The sequence below is a fragment of the Emys orbicularis genome, chromosome 2 (assembly GCF_028017835.1).
Source record: "Emys orbicularis isolate rEmyOrb1 chromosome 2, rEmyOrb1.hap1, whole genome shotgun sequence".
In the NCBI taxonomy this organism is placed as follows: domain Eukaryota; kingdom Metazoa; phylum Chordata; order Testudines; family Emydidae; genus Emys; species Emys orbicularis.
Window position 1 is genome coordinate 106449668 of NC_088684.1, and position 13063 is coordinate 106462730.

The 13063-nt window shown below is 41.1% G+C and overlaps 1 protein-coding gene across 2 annotated transcripts in view; it reads right to left on the minus strand.

Annotated features, from left to right (window-relative positions):
- Positions 1 to 13063, minus strand: part of CARMIL1 (capping protein regulator and myosin 1 linker 1) — a 142946-nt gene that overhangs the window by 108226 nt on the left and 21657 nt on the right. For both annotated transcript variants that reach the window (XM_065398768.1, XM_065398769.1), the window contains exons 8-11: positions 10117 to 10203; positions 5695 to 5798; positions 2071 to 2148; positions 1901 to 1977 (exon numbers count right to left, since the gene is read on the minus strand). In XM_065398768.1, coding sequence (XP_065254840.1) covers positions 1901 to 1977; positions 2071 to 2148; positions 5695 to 5798; positions 10117 to 10203 — 346 coding nt within the window. The remainder of the gene's footprint in view (positions 1 to 1900; positions 1978 to 2070; positions 2149 to 5694; positions 5799 to 10116; positions 10204 to 13063) is intronic.

The following is a 13063-nucleotide window of genomic DNA, read 5'->3' on the forward strand; positions in this document are numbered from 1 at the left end:
TGGGCTCCCAGGGTCCCCCACACTGGGGCAGCCTGCAAGATGGACTGCCTTGGAAACAGGGACCCCAGCACTTCCAGGGTCCCTGCCTCCATTCCCTTTCACAGAGAATTTTGAACTTTTTGGTTTTTGTTTTGCATTGGAACAAAACCAGATTTAGAAATATTGAAATCCTCTGTTAAATGAAATTATCTTTTTATGCCTAGCTCTACCCTAAAAGAAAGGACTATTCTGCAATTGGGGTGGGGGGAAGAAGGGAGAGAGAGAGAGAAAAAAAAGCAGCTAAGAATGCACTGAAAATTAAATGTTTAATTTTTTAGCTAACACTGATTTTTAGTGCAGTTCTGGAATATTGTGCCTACAAGCAGATAAGTCAATTCCTTTGGTACAGTACTAATGCTTTTTGAGAACAGGAACTTTGTGTTCCTCGGTGTTTGGAAAGAGCCTAGAACAGGATGGTAACAATAGTAATGCAGGTAGACACCTACACTTAGAATTGCACAAGAATTTCAATTCAAAGGGTCATTTTCAGACAATTACAGGTGACAAAGTTTCATCTTTAGGATAAAATTTTGCATATTTGGGCTCAGCTTTCAGGAGTGGTTTTGGATTTTGTTCTGTTGATAGTTTGAGGGAAAAACTTCTGCCATTTCGGGGGGGGGAGGGTTTAAAGCAATATGCTTTGGCTATTAAATTTATATCTTGAGCAAGTGCCCAGGGTTTTTGTTTCATGATAAACTTATAGTCTGCCAACATTTCACTGGCACTGTGTGTATGTGCAAGTGTAACCTGAGTGGAGTTAATTTTCAGTGTGCATGTGGGTATGGAAAGAGTCGGGATCAGAGCGAGCATATTATGCAGGACACCTTGTTCTACTGCTGTCTAGCAAATAGCTCCACGTGAGGGAATGGAATGGAAAGAGTCAGGGCTCCAAAGGGTATGGGAAGGAACAAATAGAATGAGGCAGGACTCCACTTTATTGAGCCTATGGCCTGACTGAGGCCCCAGTCCAGCAAAGCACTTAAGCACATGCTTAACCATAAGTAAGGGAATAGTCACATTTCAAATTGCACTGCCTACCTCAGTTAAGTATGTGTATAGGTGCTTTGCTGAGTCAGGATCAAAGTGAGCATATTATCATAGAATATCAGGGTTGGAAGGGACTTCAGGAGGTCATCTAGTCCAACCCCCTGCTCAAAGCAGTATCAATCCCTAACTAAATCCCCAAATGGCCCCCTCAAGGATTGAACTCACAACCCTGGGTTTAGCAGGCCAATGCTCAAACCACTGAGCTATCCCTCCGCCCGAGGGAGGGATATTATTATATATATTATATTATATGATATGATATTAACCTATTACGTAGGTTAGCTTATTCCAGTGGCTCTCAACCAGCGGTTCAGGGGCCATGAGCAAATTTTAGGGGGTCCGCCAAGCCGGGCCAGCATTAGACTTCCTGGGGCCCAGGGCAGAAAGCCAAAGCCCCACCGCATGGTGCTGAAGCCCAGGACTCTGAGCCCTGCCACCCGGGGCAGAAGTCTGAGCAACTTAGCTTTGCAGGGCCCCCTGTGGTGTGGGGCCCTGGGCAATTGCCCTGCTTGATAACCCCTAACACCGGCCCTGACTTTTATATGCAGAAAAACAGTTGTTGCCCAGGTGGGCTGTGGAGTTTTTATAGCATGAAAGAAAAAGGTTGAGAACCCTTGGCTTATTCTACCACTGTCTAGCAAATAGCTCCATGTGAGGGAATATACTTCGGGGATAAATAACACCTCTGTCACACAGTGCTTAATTGAAAGTCTAAAGCTGCTTGAGGTCCTCATAAGAAAACTGCTGCAGAAGTGCAAAAAAAGAATAATAAAATATTTCCAGGAGTTGGAAATAACTATATTTAAACCCATACCTGTGAGAAAAAACTGTCCTGGACAGGCTGAGGACAGCTAGGTGCTGAAGGCATCCGCGGAGGAGAGCTCCACACACCTGAGAAATAAAGAGGAAGGTAGGTTTATATGCAATAAACCTGTTGGTAATACTAATGGTGTTTTTTTGAATCACCAAAAGAAACAAGATTACCATGTCTAGTGCGCACTCCGTGTTGGATAAATCCAGATGAACAATGGCATTTGGCTGGGCCAAAAAATTATACAGGCTCTTCAAATGAGAAAAAGAAAAAAATATATGAATATTAAGTTTTCTACATATTACACAGAATTATTTTTATTTTAACTCTTCACATAAACTTCAGACATTTATTTTTAATTGGACTCCAATAGTTTTGACTGAAGGTATTTTCTCTTAATGGATGTAATCTTCTAGCCCTCAAAAGTAAAACATTTCTTAAAATGACAGTAAAAGAATGCTGCCTGGATCACATTTACCACATAGTATTCTTGACATGCATAACTTGATTTATCTTGAGTAGCTGGCAATTTGCTACACATTTTTCAGAAAGCGTTAATTAATTTTAGTTCAAAATAGATTGGAATGCCATCCAGACTGCAACCATACTCCAAAAAGGCTAATCGGTTTTGAAAGTTTAAGTGAACCCTTTTTACTGCATTAGGCCAGCAGCTAATTTGTGTCTGAACCTTATAATTTTTTCTGACTAGACTTTATTAAAACACACATATTACCAGTGTCTTATGGCAATTCAGAGATATTATAAGATAGGTCTGATAACATAATATTTTAATGAATGCCGTCTATTATACTATTAAGGATATTTTACCTATGCTCTAGCCTAGGTAAAGGCACCTGTTACATCAGACATTTATTTTTAATGTCTAGGAACCATACAAATTAGAGATAAGAAAAGTTGCCCCTCCTTTACAGAAGTGCTGATCCCCCCCCAACTCAAGTGAAGTCAAGATGAGTTAAGAGTGCTCAGGACTTTTGAAAAATCAAATCCCTACAATATTAGGTCATCTAGCCCCTCTGGTACCAATGCATGAATGTTCCCGACAGTAAATTTCCCAGTGCTTTGCTCAGGGCTAGTCTACACTGGCAACGCTAAAGCGCTGCCGTGGCAGCACTTTTAAGTGGCTTGTGTGGTGCTCTAGAAAAACCACCTCCACGAGGAGAGCGGCTCCCAGTGCTGGTGCACTGTCTACACTGGCACTTTACAATGCTGAAACTTGCTGTGCTCAGGAGAGTGTTTTTTCACACCCCTGAGAAAGTTGCAGTGCCGTAAATTGCCAGTATAGACAAGCCCTCAGTTTAATTTTAAATTGCAAACAATGGAGCTTCCATCACTTCTGTTGGAAAACGATTCCATAATTTAACAGATCTGACTGTTAAAAGTATTTTCATGGTATTGCACCTAAGTTTTACATTGCTAAAATTAATTTAATTAATATACTAGATAAATCCCCTTGTGCCACTTAAAAATGTCTCTTCCTTCTGGTGTTTGCACCCTTTAAAATACTTGCAGCCAGCTATCACTTTCCCCTTAACCATTGTTTGTTTGAGCTAACACACTAATTTTATTATAAATTCTGTAAATATGTGGTTTTAAGTAAACCACTTTATTCTCATATTTTATTTTTGCTACTTCTCTAAAGGTTCTCATTTGTCAACATTCTTCTAGTTCTCCACCTGAGAGTTCTGCTCTCTTAAGCATAGGACAATGTGTTTTGTAAATGTGTCCATGAATCTCTAACAGATACCAAGGAAAATGGGGGGTGGAAATCACATAAAGCCATAAGGCATTTTAATTTGTATACTAAAAGTGTGTGTCAAATGAAGATGGACTCTTGTAATGCTTATTTTGAATTCCTTAGTCTTCATTTCTTAGGTATCCCAGCCTGGACACTGAGGATGTGTGAATAAGTGAGACTGGGATGGATGTGATGATGAAAGTCTGAATAAAATATTATTTTGAGCCTGATATCCTTCACCACACAGAAAATGAAACAGAGCTGGACCTCACTGGCGGTGACACAAAAGACCAGACCAATGGACTCTCACTAAGAGCTAATTCCTCAAAGGCTCACGAGTTTCCCCTATTCTGCCCCTAAGACTGTTTGAGATTCAGCCCACTTATTGGCAAATAGCACCACTTGTCCAAACAGCCTTTTTATAAATGAATCTGTTGCTGCTTAGCAGATAAGCGTCTGTTTCTCAGGTTCCAAAACCCATGTACGATTATTTTCAGCTTTCAAACTACCCATAAGATAGACAGAAGCTAGGTTTAATTAATTTGAATTTGATTACTTTAATGTGGTATTCAGTGGACAATTTTTGTATGTCATAAGACCACCAGAGTTTGACACAATTGACAGTTTTCTGACTGATCAGTAGAAACTGAGGACTTGGATAGGAGCAAAGTGAAGTGAATTAGTTTAGCTGCGTGGGAAGTTTAAAACTTCATTTGCCTTTATACTAGCGTGACGCTGTATAGAAGTAAAGATGACCATGTGTTACACTAAAGTATTACCACTGATGTAACACCACTGTTGCACAATTGTGATAGATGTTATGCAAAGTATGCCTTGTAAGGTATCATTGGAAAAGTTGTGATCTGTTGAACAATGTTATCCTGTTTATATGCATGTATTATCATTGTGTATGAAGTTATGAATCCTTGCTATGTGTTTGTATCTCAAACACGTTGTATCTCAAATGCCCACCAGACAGATTTACATCCAGACCAGCCAGCCATGGTTGATGGGCCATTAAGGAGAATCAACCCTTCCAGTGAGCCACTCCCAAGGATGCCTCAGAGAGCAGGAGCACGTAGACAATGGAGGCCCAGTGACTCAGCAGGACATGTAGAACATGTGATCCCTGACTCCATGTTTGAGACAGTAACTTTCCATGCACATGGACTTGGGGATAATCATCATTCCCTTAAAAAGAACAGGAGTACTTGTGGCACCTTAGGGACTAACAAATTTATTTGAGCATAAGCTTTCGTGGGCTAAAGCCCACTTCTTCAGATCATTCCCTTGCCTCTTTCCTGCTCCACATCTCTGGATTATGATTTCTAACAAAGAAAAGCTTTGAACAATGGGCTGAGGACCCCAATATTTGGGATGAACCAGAGAGACTTACTGCAAGCTGGCAGATTTAACATCATTGCTATTATACTGATCTACAAACTCTGAAATGAACTGTAATGTATACGATTCATTTTAACCTCTTAATAACACTCTTTCTTTTATATTAATAAACCTTTAGTTTTTAGTTACTAAAGGATTGGCTACCAGCGTGGTTTTGGGGTAAGAGCTGAAGTATATTTTGACCTGTGGTGCGTGTCTGGTTCTTTGGAACTAGAAGAACCAAATATATGTGATTTTTGGATTTAATAATCATTTATGACAGAAGTCTGGTTTTCTGGGTGGTACCTGAGGGGCTAGAAGTCCTGCAGGGGACTGTCTGTGGTTTCAAAACAACTAGTATAGTATTTTGGAAGCACACATTTGTTACTGGCTTGGTGAAATCTTATGATTCAATATGCCACCAGTTTGGGGTACATGCCCTGTTTTCGGCAGTCTGACCTGAGACTGGCACTCTTAGCTGTGTCCCATACCAGGCAGCATCACAACTGGAAGGCAATGTTATCACTGTGTCATTTTAATCACCACTAGAACTTGACTTAAACGAATAAAATATCACCCACAAAAAATCCCCCCTCCCCCTCCACTACATTAAAGATATACATTTTTTTCAGGAATCAGAAAAATAAGGAACACATACGGCGAGATCATCACCCCGGAGAGCATTCCCTGAGAGGTCAAGGTAGGTGAGAGTGTTAGCAATCAGCTGGTTGGCACTCAGTGACTGGGAAAGGCTATTCACCCCTGCAACAAAATGTCAATATTCAACTTAGTTTGGCTAAATAAAGAATTAGCATAAACCCTGTCAGGACAAAGTTTCAGTGAACACACTGTCAACTATCAATGATCTCCTGCTATCAGTATTGTTATGATTTATTTTTCTCCTACAGGGCCCACTCTTGCAAGGTGCCAAGCTCCCTCAACTCCCATTGACTTCACTAGGAATTCAGGGTTCCCTACATCTAGCAGGACCAGGCCCTTAACCTGTATTACCAGATCCTTAGGAACAACCTTCTGATACATTTACTGTACCATGTACTTGGCTCAATTCTAATGGGTTTTTTTACATTACTTAAAATATGGTGTGTGTGTAAACAAGGATGTTTAAATAAAAACATCCGCAGAAGGCAAATACATTAACAATTATAGTTCACTACTAATTCAAAGGCAGTTGACAAGACATAGAAGTTCAAACATTTAAATTATGTATTCACCGGTAATTTCAGAAAAATATTTGGCTAACTAAGATATCATCAAATATATATTTGAACACACTGATGTACAGTATTAAATCCTGTTCAGAACAAATAAATATTTTTGGTATTAAAATGAAAAATTATGTGTCAAGAACCAACAAATCAGCATTCCCTTCAAAGGGGTTCCTAAGCTATTTAAAACAGCGATGAAGTGGACACCTTCAGCCAGTGTAACTTGCATACTAGGCATGGTAGCTTATTACTGAACTCTTGAATCATTCTGGATGGCTGTAGGCTGCTTCCCAATCAGTAAGTACCTGAGAAAATCCATTAGACACACAAGCATCATTGCCTCCTATAATAGAAGGGTGGCTTTTATTAAGCGCTTGGTCAAAGGAACAGAGAAGACAAGTGCTTTGAACTGCTGAGCAACAGTTGGCAGCTTTCCAGACAAGACAACCATTTCATAAACACGGATTGGCAACAGATAGAAGTGCCCATCTTTCAGGTTAAAAATACGTTGAAATTCTTAATGCTAGAAAGGACATAGGTTTGCCAAGGAACATACGATGAAGAAGCTGGCAAAATCAGGAGCCACAGATGTTTAGATTTGGTGCTCTAGTTTTCCAAACACCAAAATATTAAGATGAGATCAATATTAGTAGCATGATTGTTGGCTTCAAGGATTATTTTTGGAAATGGGCCTCTCTCTGAAAAGAGTTAGTATGTGTTACTATATCTGCCAAGCTTTCAAATTTTCACTATTCCCTCTGCAATTTTATTTTATTGTTAAAGTAAGTCTTTGTTACTAAACACATTCCACCTGCAAACTGCAGGGCTGGAACACTGTACATACAAAATGCAAGTTTTTTAAATCTTTAACAGATCTACTTGGCCACAATGGGTTCTAGCCATGTGCCCATTTTAATGAGTGATAACAGCAGTTGTTACTATACGGAAGTAGAAAGGAGCAGTGCAATGCGCATGTTCACACACACACACAAACACCTTGCTATATCCCATCTGAATAGCAACAGTAGCATATGATTCAACAGCAGCAAATGATTCTGAGAACTAGGATAATGAAGCAGTGTTTGAGCTAGTTAACGTTGGGGGGCACTAGGGTAAAAAGTAGAATCTCTCCTCATTTAGGGTTTTTGTTTGTTTTTAAATGAATCAGTCTTTCATTAACTACAAAGTCACTGGTTCTGATCTAAAGCCCAATGATATCAATGGGAGCCTTTTCATTGACTTCAGTGAGCTCTGGATCAGGTTCAAAAAGCTGAGATTTAATTGAACCAAGCACATGGAATTTTCTGTTTGACTCAAAGCTCCAAGTTGCTAAACCTCTTTTAGAGCTTCCTTTATTGTATACTGTGCTATTAACTGAGATCCTACTTCAGTCTGAATGAAGCCTATAATGTTGTTTCACTGCACTCAGACCTAACAACTGTTAGGAACTACGAAACACCATATTTAAAGAAAGATCATCTGGCAAGTTGCTGCCTGCAGTTCACTTGTCAATCTCACAAAGGAATCTCAAATGAAATGTATTTGTTAAGTAGTAAGGTAAAACAATAAGGAAGAGGTGAAAAGCACTGTAAGTGCTGCTTTTTATCTCCCTAAAACAAGACTGGAAAAATCCACTTGTCCAGTTGCCCAGGACTGAATAGGAAACTTTCCCAAGTGAGTCCCAGCACTCACTTCAAAATTTAGGCTTTTATTTAAAAAATAGTTCTAACCTTTATGGTTTCAAAAATAACCTTCAAATGCAAAACAAGGTTAAATTAATGCAATGCTGTCTATCTACGTCAGGGGTCCCCAAAGCGGTGCCCGCGGACGCCATGGCGCCCACCGGGGCATCTAAGTGTGCCCACGTACTGGCCGGCGGACAAGCATCCGCCGAAATGCCGCCGACAAGCAGTGTCATCCAGAGGTGTTGCTGCCGAAATGCCGCCTCTGGATGACGCTGCTTGTCGGCGGCGACGACGCCTATTGATGTTGCCGCTTGTCAGCGGCATTTCGGCGGATGCTCGTCCGCCGCCACGGTCCTCCGTGGCTCGTCGTCTGGCGCCCGCCAGACAAAAAAGGTTGGGGACCACTGATCTAAGTCAAGGGAGGGCAGACTGATAAAAGGAGCTGTAAAGACAGCCACAAAAGCAGTGAGGAGGAGACTGTGTGGAGATATAGAGAGGCAAGAAATTCACTGTTTTGAGGGGACCGCACATATAGATAAACTCTCATGAACAGCAAGATAAGTCATATCATTAGGCTAGGCTTTTTAGTCAGAATAGCATGTTTTCAATAGGAATATTGAAGGGCTGCTCTAGCACAATATCCAGTGGTAAGGTCTTAGTCTCTGTAGATTTGAGAATCATTGCAGTGCAGTCTGCATTAGGATTCTTACTAGGTCATCATTAGGCATGAAAGATGGACTCTGCTTTTGTTTTAAGACCTTTTTAAAAATAAACCACAAAAATCCCTTTGATTTTGTTCATTGCTTCAATATTCTGTCCTTGCTGATTAGCATTTGGTTGAGCGGTCTTGACTAATCTGACAACTGTTCTTGAGATAGGTGGAAACAGATAGAATATCCCATTGACGTAAAAATCCAAAGCAATTGTAGATGCCATTGGACCAAATGATGGAACTTCAAGTGAGGAAGAGTACAGGAGGTGACTGAACATACTGGAAGCTGTGTGCACTTTTGCCAGGGCTGGATTTGGTCCAAAGACTTGAGTAAATATTCTGAGTTTTCTCCTATCCCAAGAATAAATATCAGGGTGGTCAAAATTCCAAGAACGGAGTACTAACACAATGAACGGAACTAAAGTTTTATAAGGTTTTAAAGAACCAAAAATCCAGCAATCATGCCCTGATGACTGGGCTATGGTAAGAATCATAGTGCAAAACACACTGCACAACAATAAATGTCAAATCAATTTAAAGGCTAATCGCTAGTAGCAGGTCCATTTTCAAAGGTGCAGAGTTGCCTCCACCTGCAGTAGTTTCATGAGCCATCTACTAAAATGGTATGCTGAAGAAATATGTTGGATAGAGCTTTTCTTAAAAACAGATCAACTTCTGAAAGTTAGAAACATGTGGGGCTCCCACATCAAAGAGCAACATCTAAAATGGTAACACAGCTTGGCTTACTGTTACAAGTGAAGTGACAGTTAAAGAATGTTCTGTCCCATCTCGTGGCACCAAGACCACTTGATGGAATGCATTTAATGCATTTACTCTACAGCCTTATCTAAGAGCCATATGGCTTCTAGCTCATGCATTTAGCTCCAGAGGCCCCAGGTTCGATCCCACCTGCCCATGACCAGGGTCTGTTGGTGTTACAAGTGGGGGCTCATCCGGGATTTCAACTGGGAAGTTTCTGAAGCTCAGGACATGCTTCCTCAGTAGGTATGGAATGCACACACCTCCTGCGTGTGGTGTTCTGTCCCATCTAGTGGCACTGAGACCACTTAGAGATTAATGAGTTTGCTCTACAGCCTTAGCTAGGAGCCATATGGCTTTTAGCTCATGCATTTAGTTCCAGAGGCCCCAGGTTCGATCCTGCCCGACGACGACCAGGGTCCGTCGGTGTTACATAAGTCAATGGAAAGCTTTCATCTAACTTCAGTGGGATTTGGATCATGCCCATAATTGAAGAGCCTACTATGGCTAAGAGATAAGGTTCAGATACTCTCATAATGTCAGCCATATAAGTAGGTAAGTTAGACAGAGTGTAATAATCAAGTACACAACAAATTATTTTACAATTATATAATGACAGGATCCATCAGTACCAAAAACGTTTCGTTTTACTCATTCACCAAATAGAGAAAAAGTGCAGGGTTAAGTATAAAACATACCTTTAGGTGACAATGAGGTTTTAGATAAATTTAAATGTTTCAGTCCCTTCGGGAGTTTGGCAAACTGGATACTTAGAGAGGACACACCTGTTTGGGGGGGAGGGGAAGGAGAGAAAAAGAGCATAAAAGTTTGTAGCTTTTCTGACGGAGAGTGGCTTTCAGGATTCTGAACCACGGGTAAAATCTGAGACCACACAGTGAAAGTAAATGGAGTGTAGGCTGTTCAACTCCTCACATACACAATTCAGTTTCTTCCAGGGTTGGCCCAAAGATGTAGACAACAACCACCTCCTTTTTATTTTAACATGCTTAAAGCTATGCAGTGCGTGCTTAAGTTTTTGAGGGCCAAGGGTCAAAGAGAAGGTAACATGTGCCATGATGTCAGCACATGGATAGTTTGAGAGCTTTATGGTTCCGCCACAGGAAAACAATAATGAAGCTAAATACAACAGTAGCGAATGTGCAACTTCCCAAGTAATAAGGATCTCTTTGGGTCTATTAGAAAAAAAGGTCAAGGTTCAATGGAGTTTAGCTAATATGGGTTAGCTAACCTTGACCTCTCTTCCTAACTGAGTCAAACCCTTTGTTCATTAGATAAACAGGCAAAGGCGTTGCTGAAAAGGGACTGGAGTATTTTGTACAGCTGAACTAGTACTGCAGAGCAGGATGTGTTTTTTGTATAAAATAAATTCTGATGCAGGTAACGTAACAGAGAACTTGCTCTAGGAATCTGAAGCCTCCATTCTAGTCATAATGGTCACTTATCTCATTTAATTAGACTGATAAATATACACTGGCCTTTATACAGTCTCAAAATCACATAATGGACCATTTTCCCGAATAAAAAAAGAATTAGGGTTCTGGCACCAACTACATTACTCAGCACCATTTTGCTGAAAGAAAAAACACAAAAAACAATTTCTCACTTTAACTGAGGTTCTGCATTCCATAAATTTATTTCCCATTTTAAAATGGGTGATGGAATATTTAAGGAGACACCTGCTCAGTAATGATCGAAGTAATTTATAAAATATTCATTACCAGAATAAATCTATCAACAAGAAAATTGCAGCAATGCGATGAGGTATGAAATATACTTCTCTGTACCAAATCACAGGTTATAATCCAGGTAAGCTTCCCTTGGGGGAACATATATCTCTTTAAAAAGAATAAACTTGCCTCTTGTGCCAAAACCCAAAACGGATAATTAAAAAAAAAAAAAAAAAAAAAAAAGCTAATCCTGATGTTTACTTCAATGGACATAGAAATATTTTTTCTATATTTATCATATTCTTTTATCTATCTTAAACACCTAAGTGGTTATACTTCAGACATTTGTGGAGTTTTTGTTTCAAGGTCTTTTTGTTGTTTGTAAAAGTGTGGTTGGCATGTATATTGTCGATACATGTAGCTTCCACAGACTGTCCAAAACTCCAGGCCATATTTTGTATATATGGCCAAGTTGTTGCTATGAAGATGCATTACTTTGTCTACTGTAAAAATACAATAGTAACTGGATGTATTCACCAACTTATTGCAAGAACGAAGTCAGGTTATCTTATGAGAATATGCAAGTAAGTGCACTTCACCTTTGTAGGAATTTATTGTTAGAGAAAACAAGGTGAAAAATACCTGGGATTATATTTAACAAACATTTGCTTCTGGAGAAATTTCAAGGAAGCACCAATTGACAATGTTTTAAACATTTTATTAACTAGTGAAATTTATTTTACATTTCCTTCTATTTTTGCTTGAAAAAAGAGGTGGTTATTTTTGTATGGATAAGGTGTCTATCACAGGGCTTCTAAGCAATGTACCATAGACTCAATACACCACACTAAGATCAGGAATAAAAATCAACCCCAACTGAAGGCAGAAGCAAAATATTTCACTTGACATAAAAACCCATGCAAAGAATCTCACAAACTTTGCAAAAAACTTTAAAGATGATGCAGGTGTAATTTTGGACCTGCTAACCCTGGGTCAGATTTAATTTTAGTGACTATTGGAGTGGGATCCTTGACACATTTTCTTTCCTAACTACACTTTACAAATCTCTGCAGCTCCACTGAAGTAAGAGACTCAAGTATTAAACTTTTTTAAGCTACTGCCTCAGGATTTTATGTTCTCTGGCAGGTCCTCTCCACTTCTTGGTTGTAGCTGGTTCTCTGCAGGAGGCTTAAAAGCCAAATATGATTTTGATGTCAAAAGGGCAGAGAAAAGGAGGGAAGGCAGTACGAGGAGAGTAAATACTGTTCTGTTGCACCTGACCTATTTATTGGAGAGTAGCAAATATCCTTTCCCCTTCTCTCACACTATAGCCAACAAAGTCTCTAATCCAGTCAGCACCACCCACATTAGCTGCTGAGATCTTATAGCAGGGGTGGGCAAACTACAGCCTGCGGGCCAGAGCTGTTTTAAGCCAGCCCACAAGCTTCCACTGGGGAGCAGGGTCTGGGGCTCAACCCCGCTCCGGTGCTCTGGCCGGGGCGCTGGGTCGGGGGCCACAGCATGCGGCTCAGCCCTGCTCCGGCCGGGCGCTCCGGCTCCTATGCGCTCCAATGGCCCCCTCCGGCCGCCTGGCTGCGCCTCTGCATAGGAGCTGGAGAAGGGACATGCCACTGCTTCTGGGAGCCACCTGAGGTAAGCGCAGCTCGGAACCTGTACCCCTGAGCCTCCCCCCACGCCCCAATCCCCTGCCCCAGCTCTGATCCCCCTCCCGCTCTCCAAATCCCTCGATCTCAGCCCAGAGCACCCTCCTGTACCCCAAACCTCTCATCCCCAGCCCCACCCCAGAGCCTGTAACCCCAGCCAGAACCTGCACCCCTGCCCCAGCCCTGATCCCCCTCCCGCCCTCCGAACCTCTCGGCCCCAGCCCAGAGCACCCTCCCCTACATCCCAAACTCTTCATCCCCAGCCCCACCCCAGAGCCCGCACCCCCACCCAC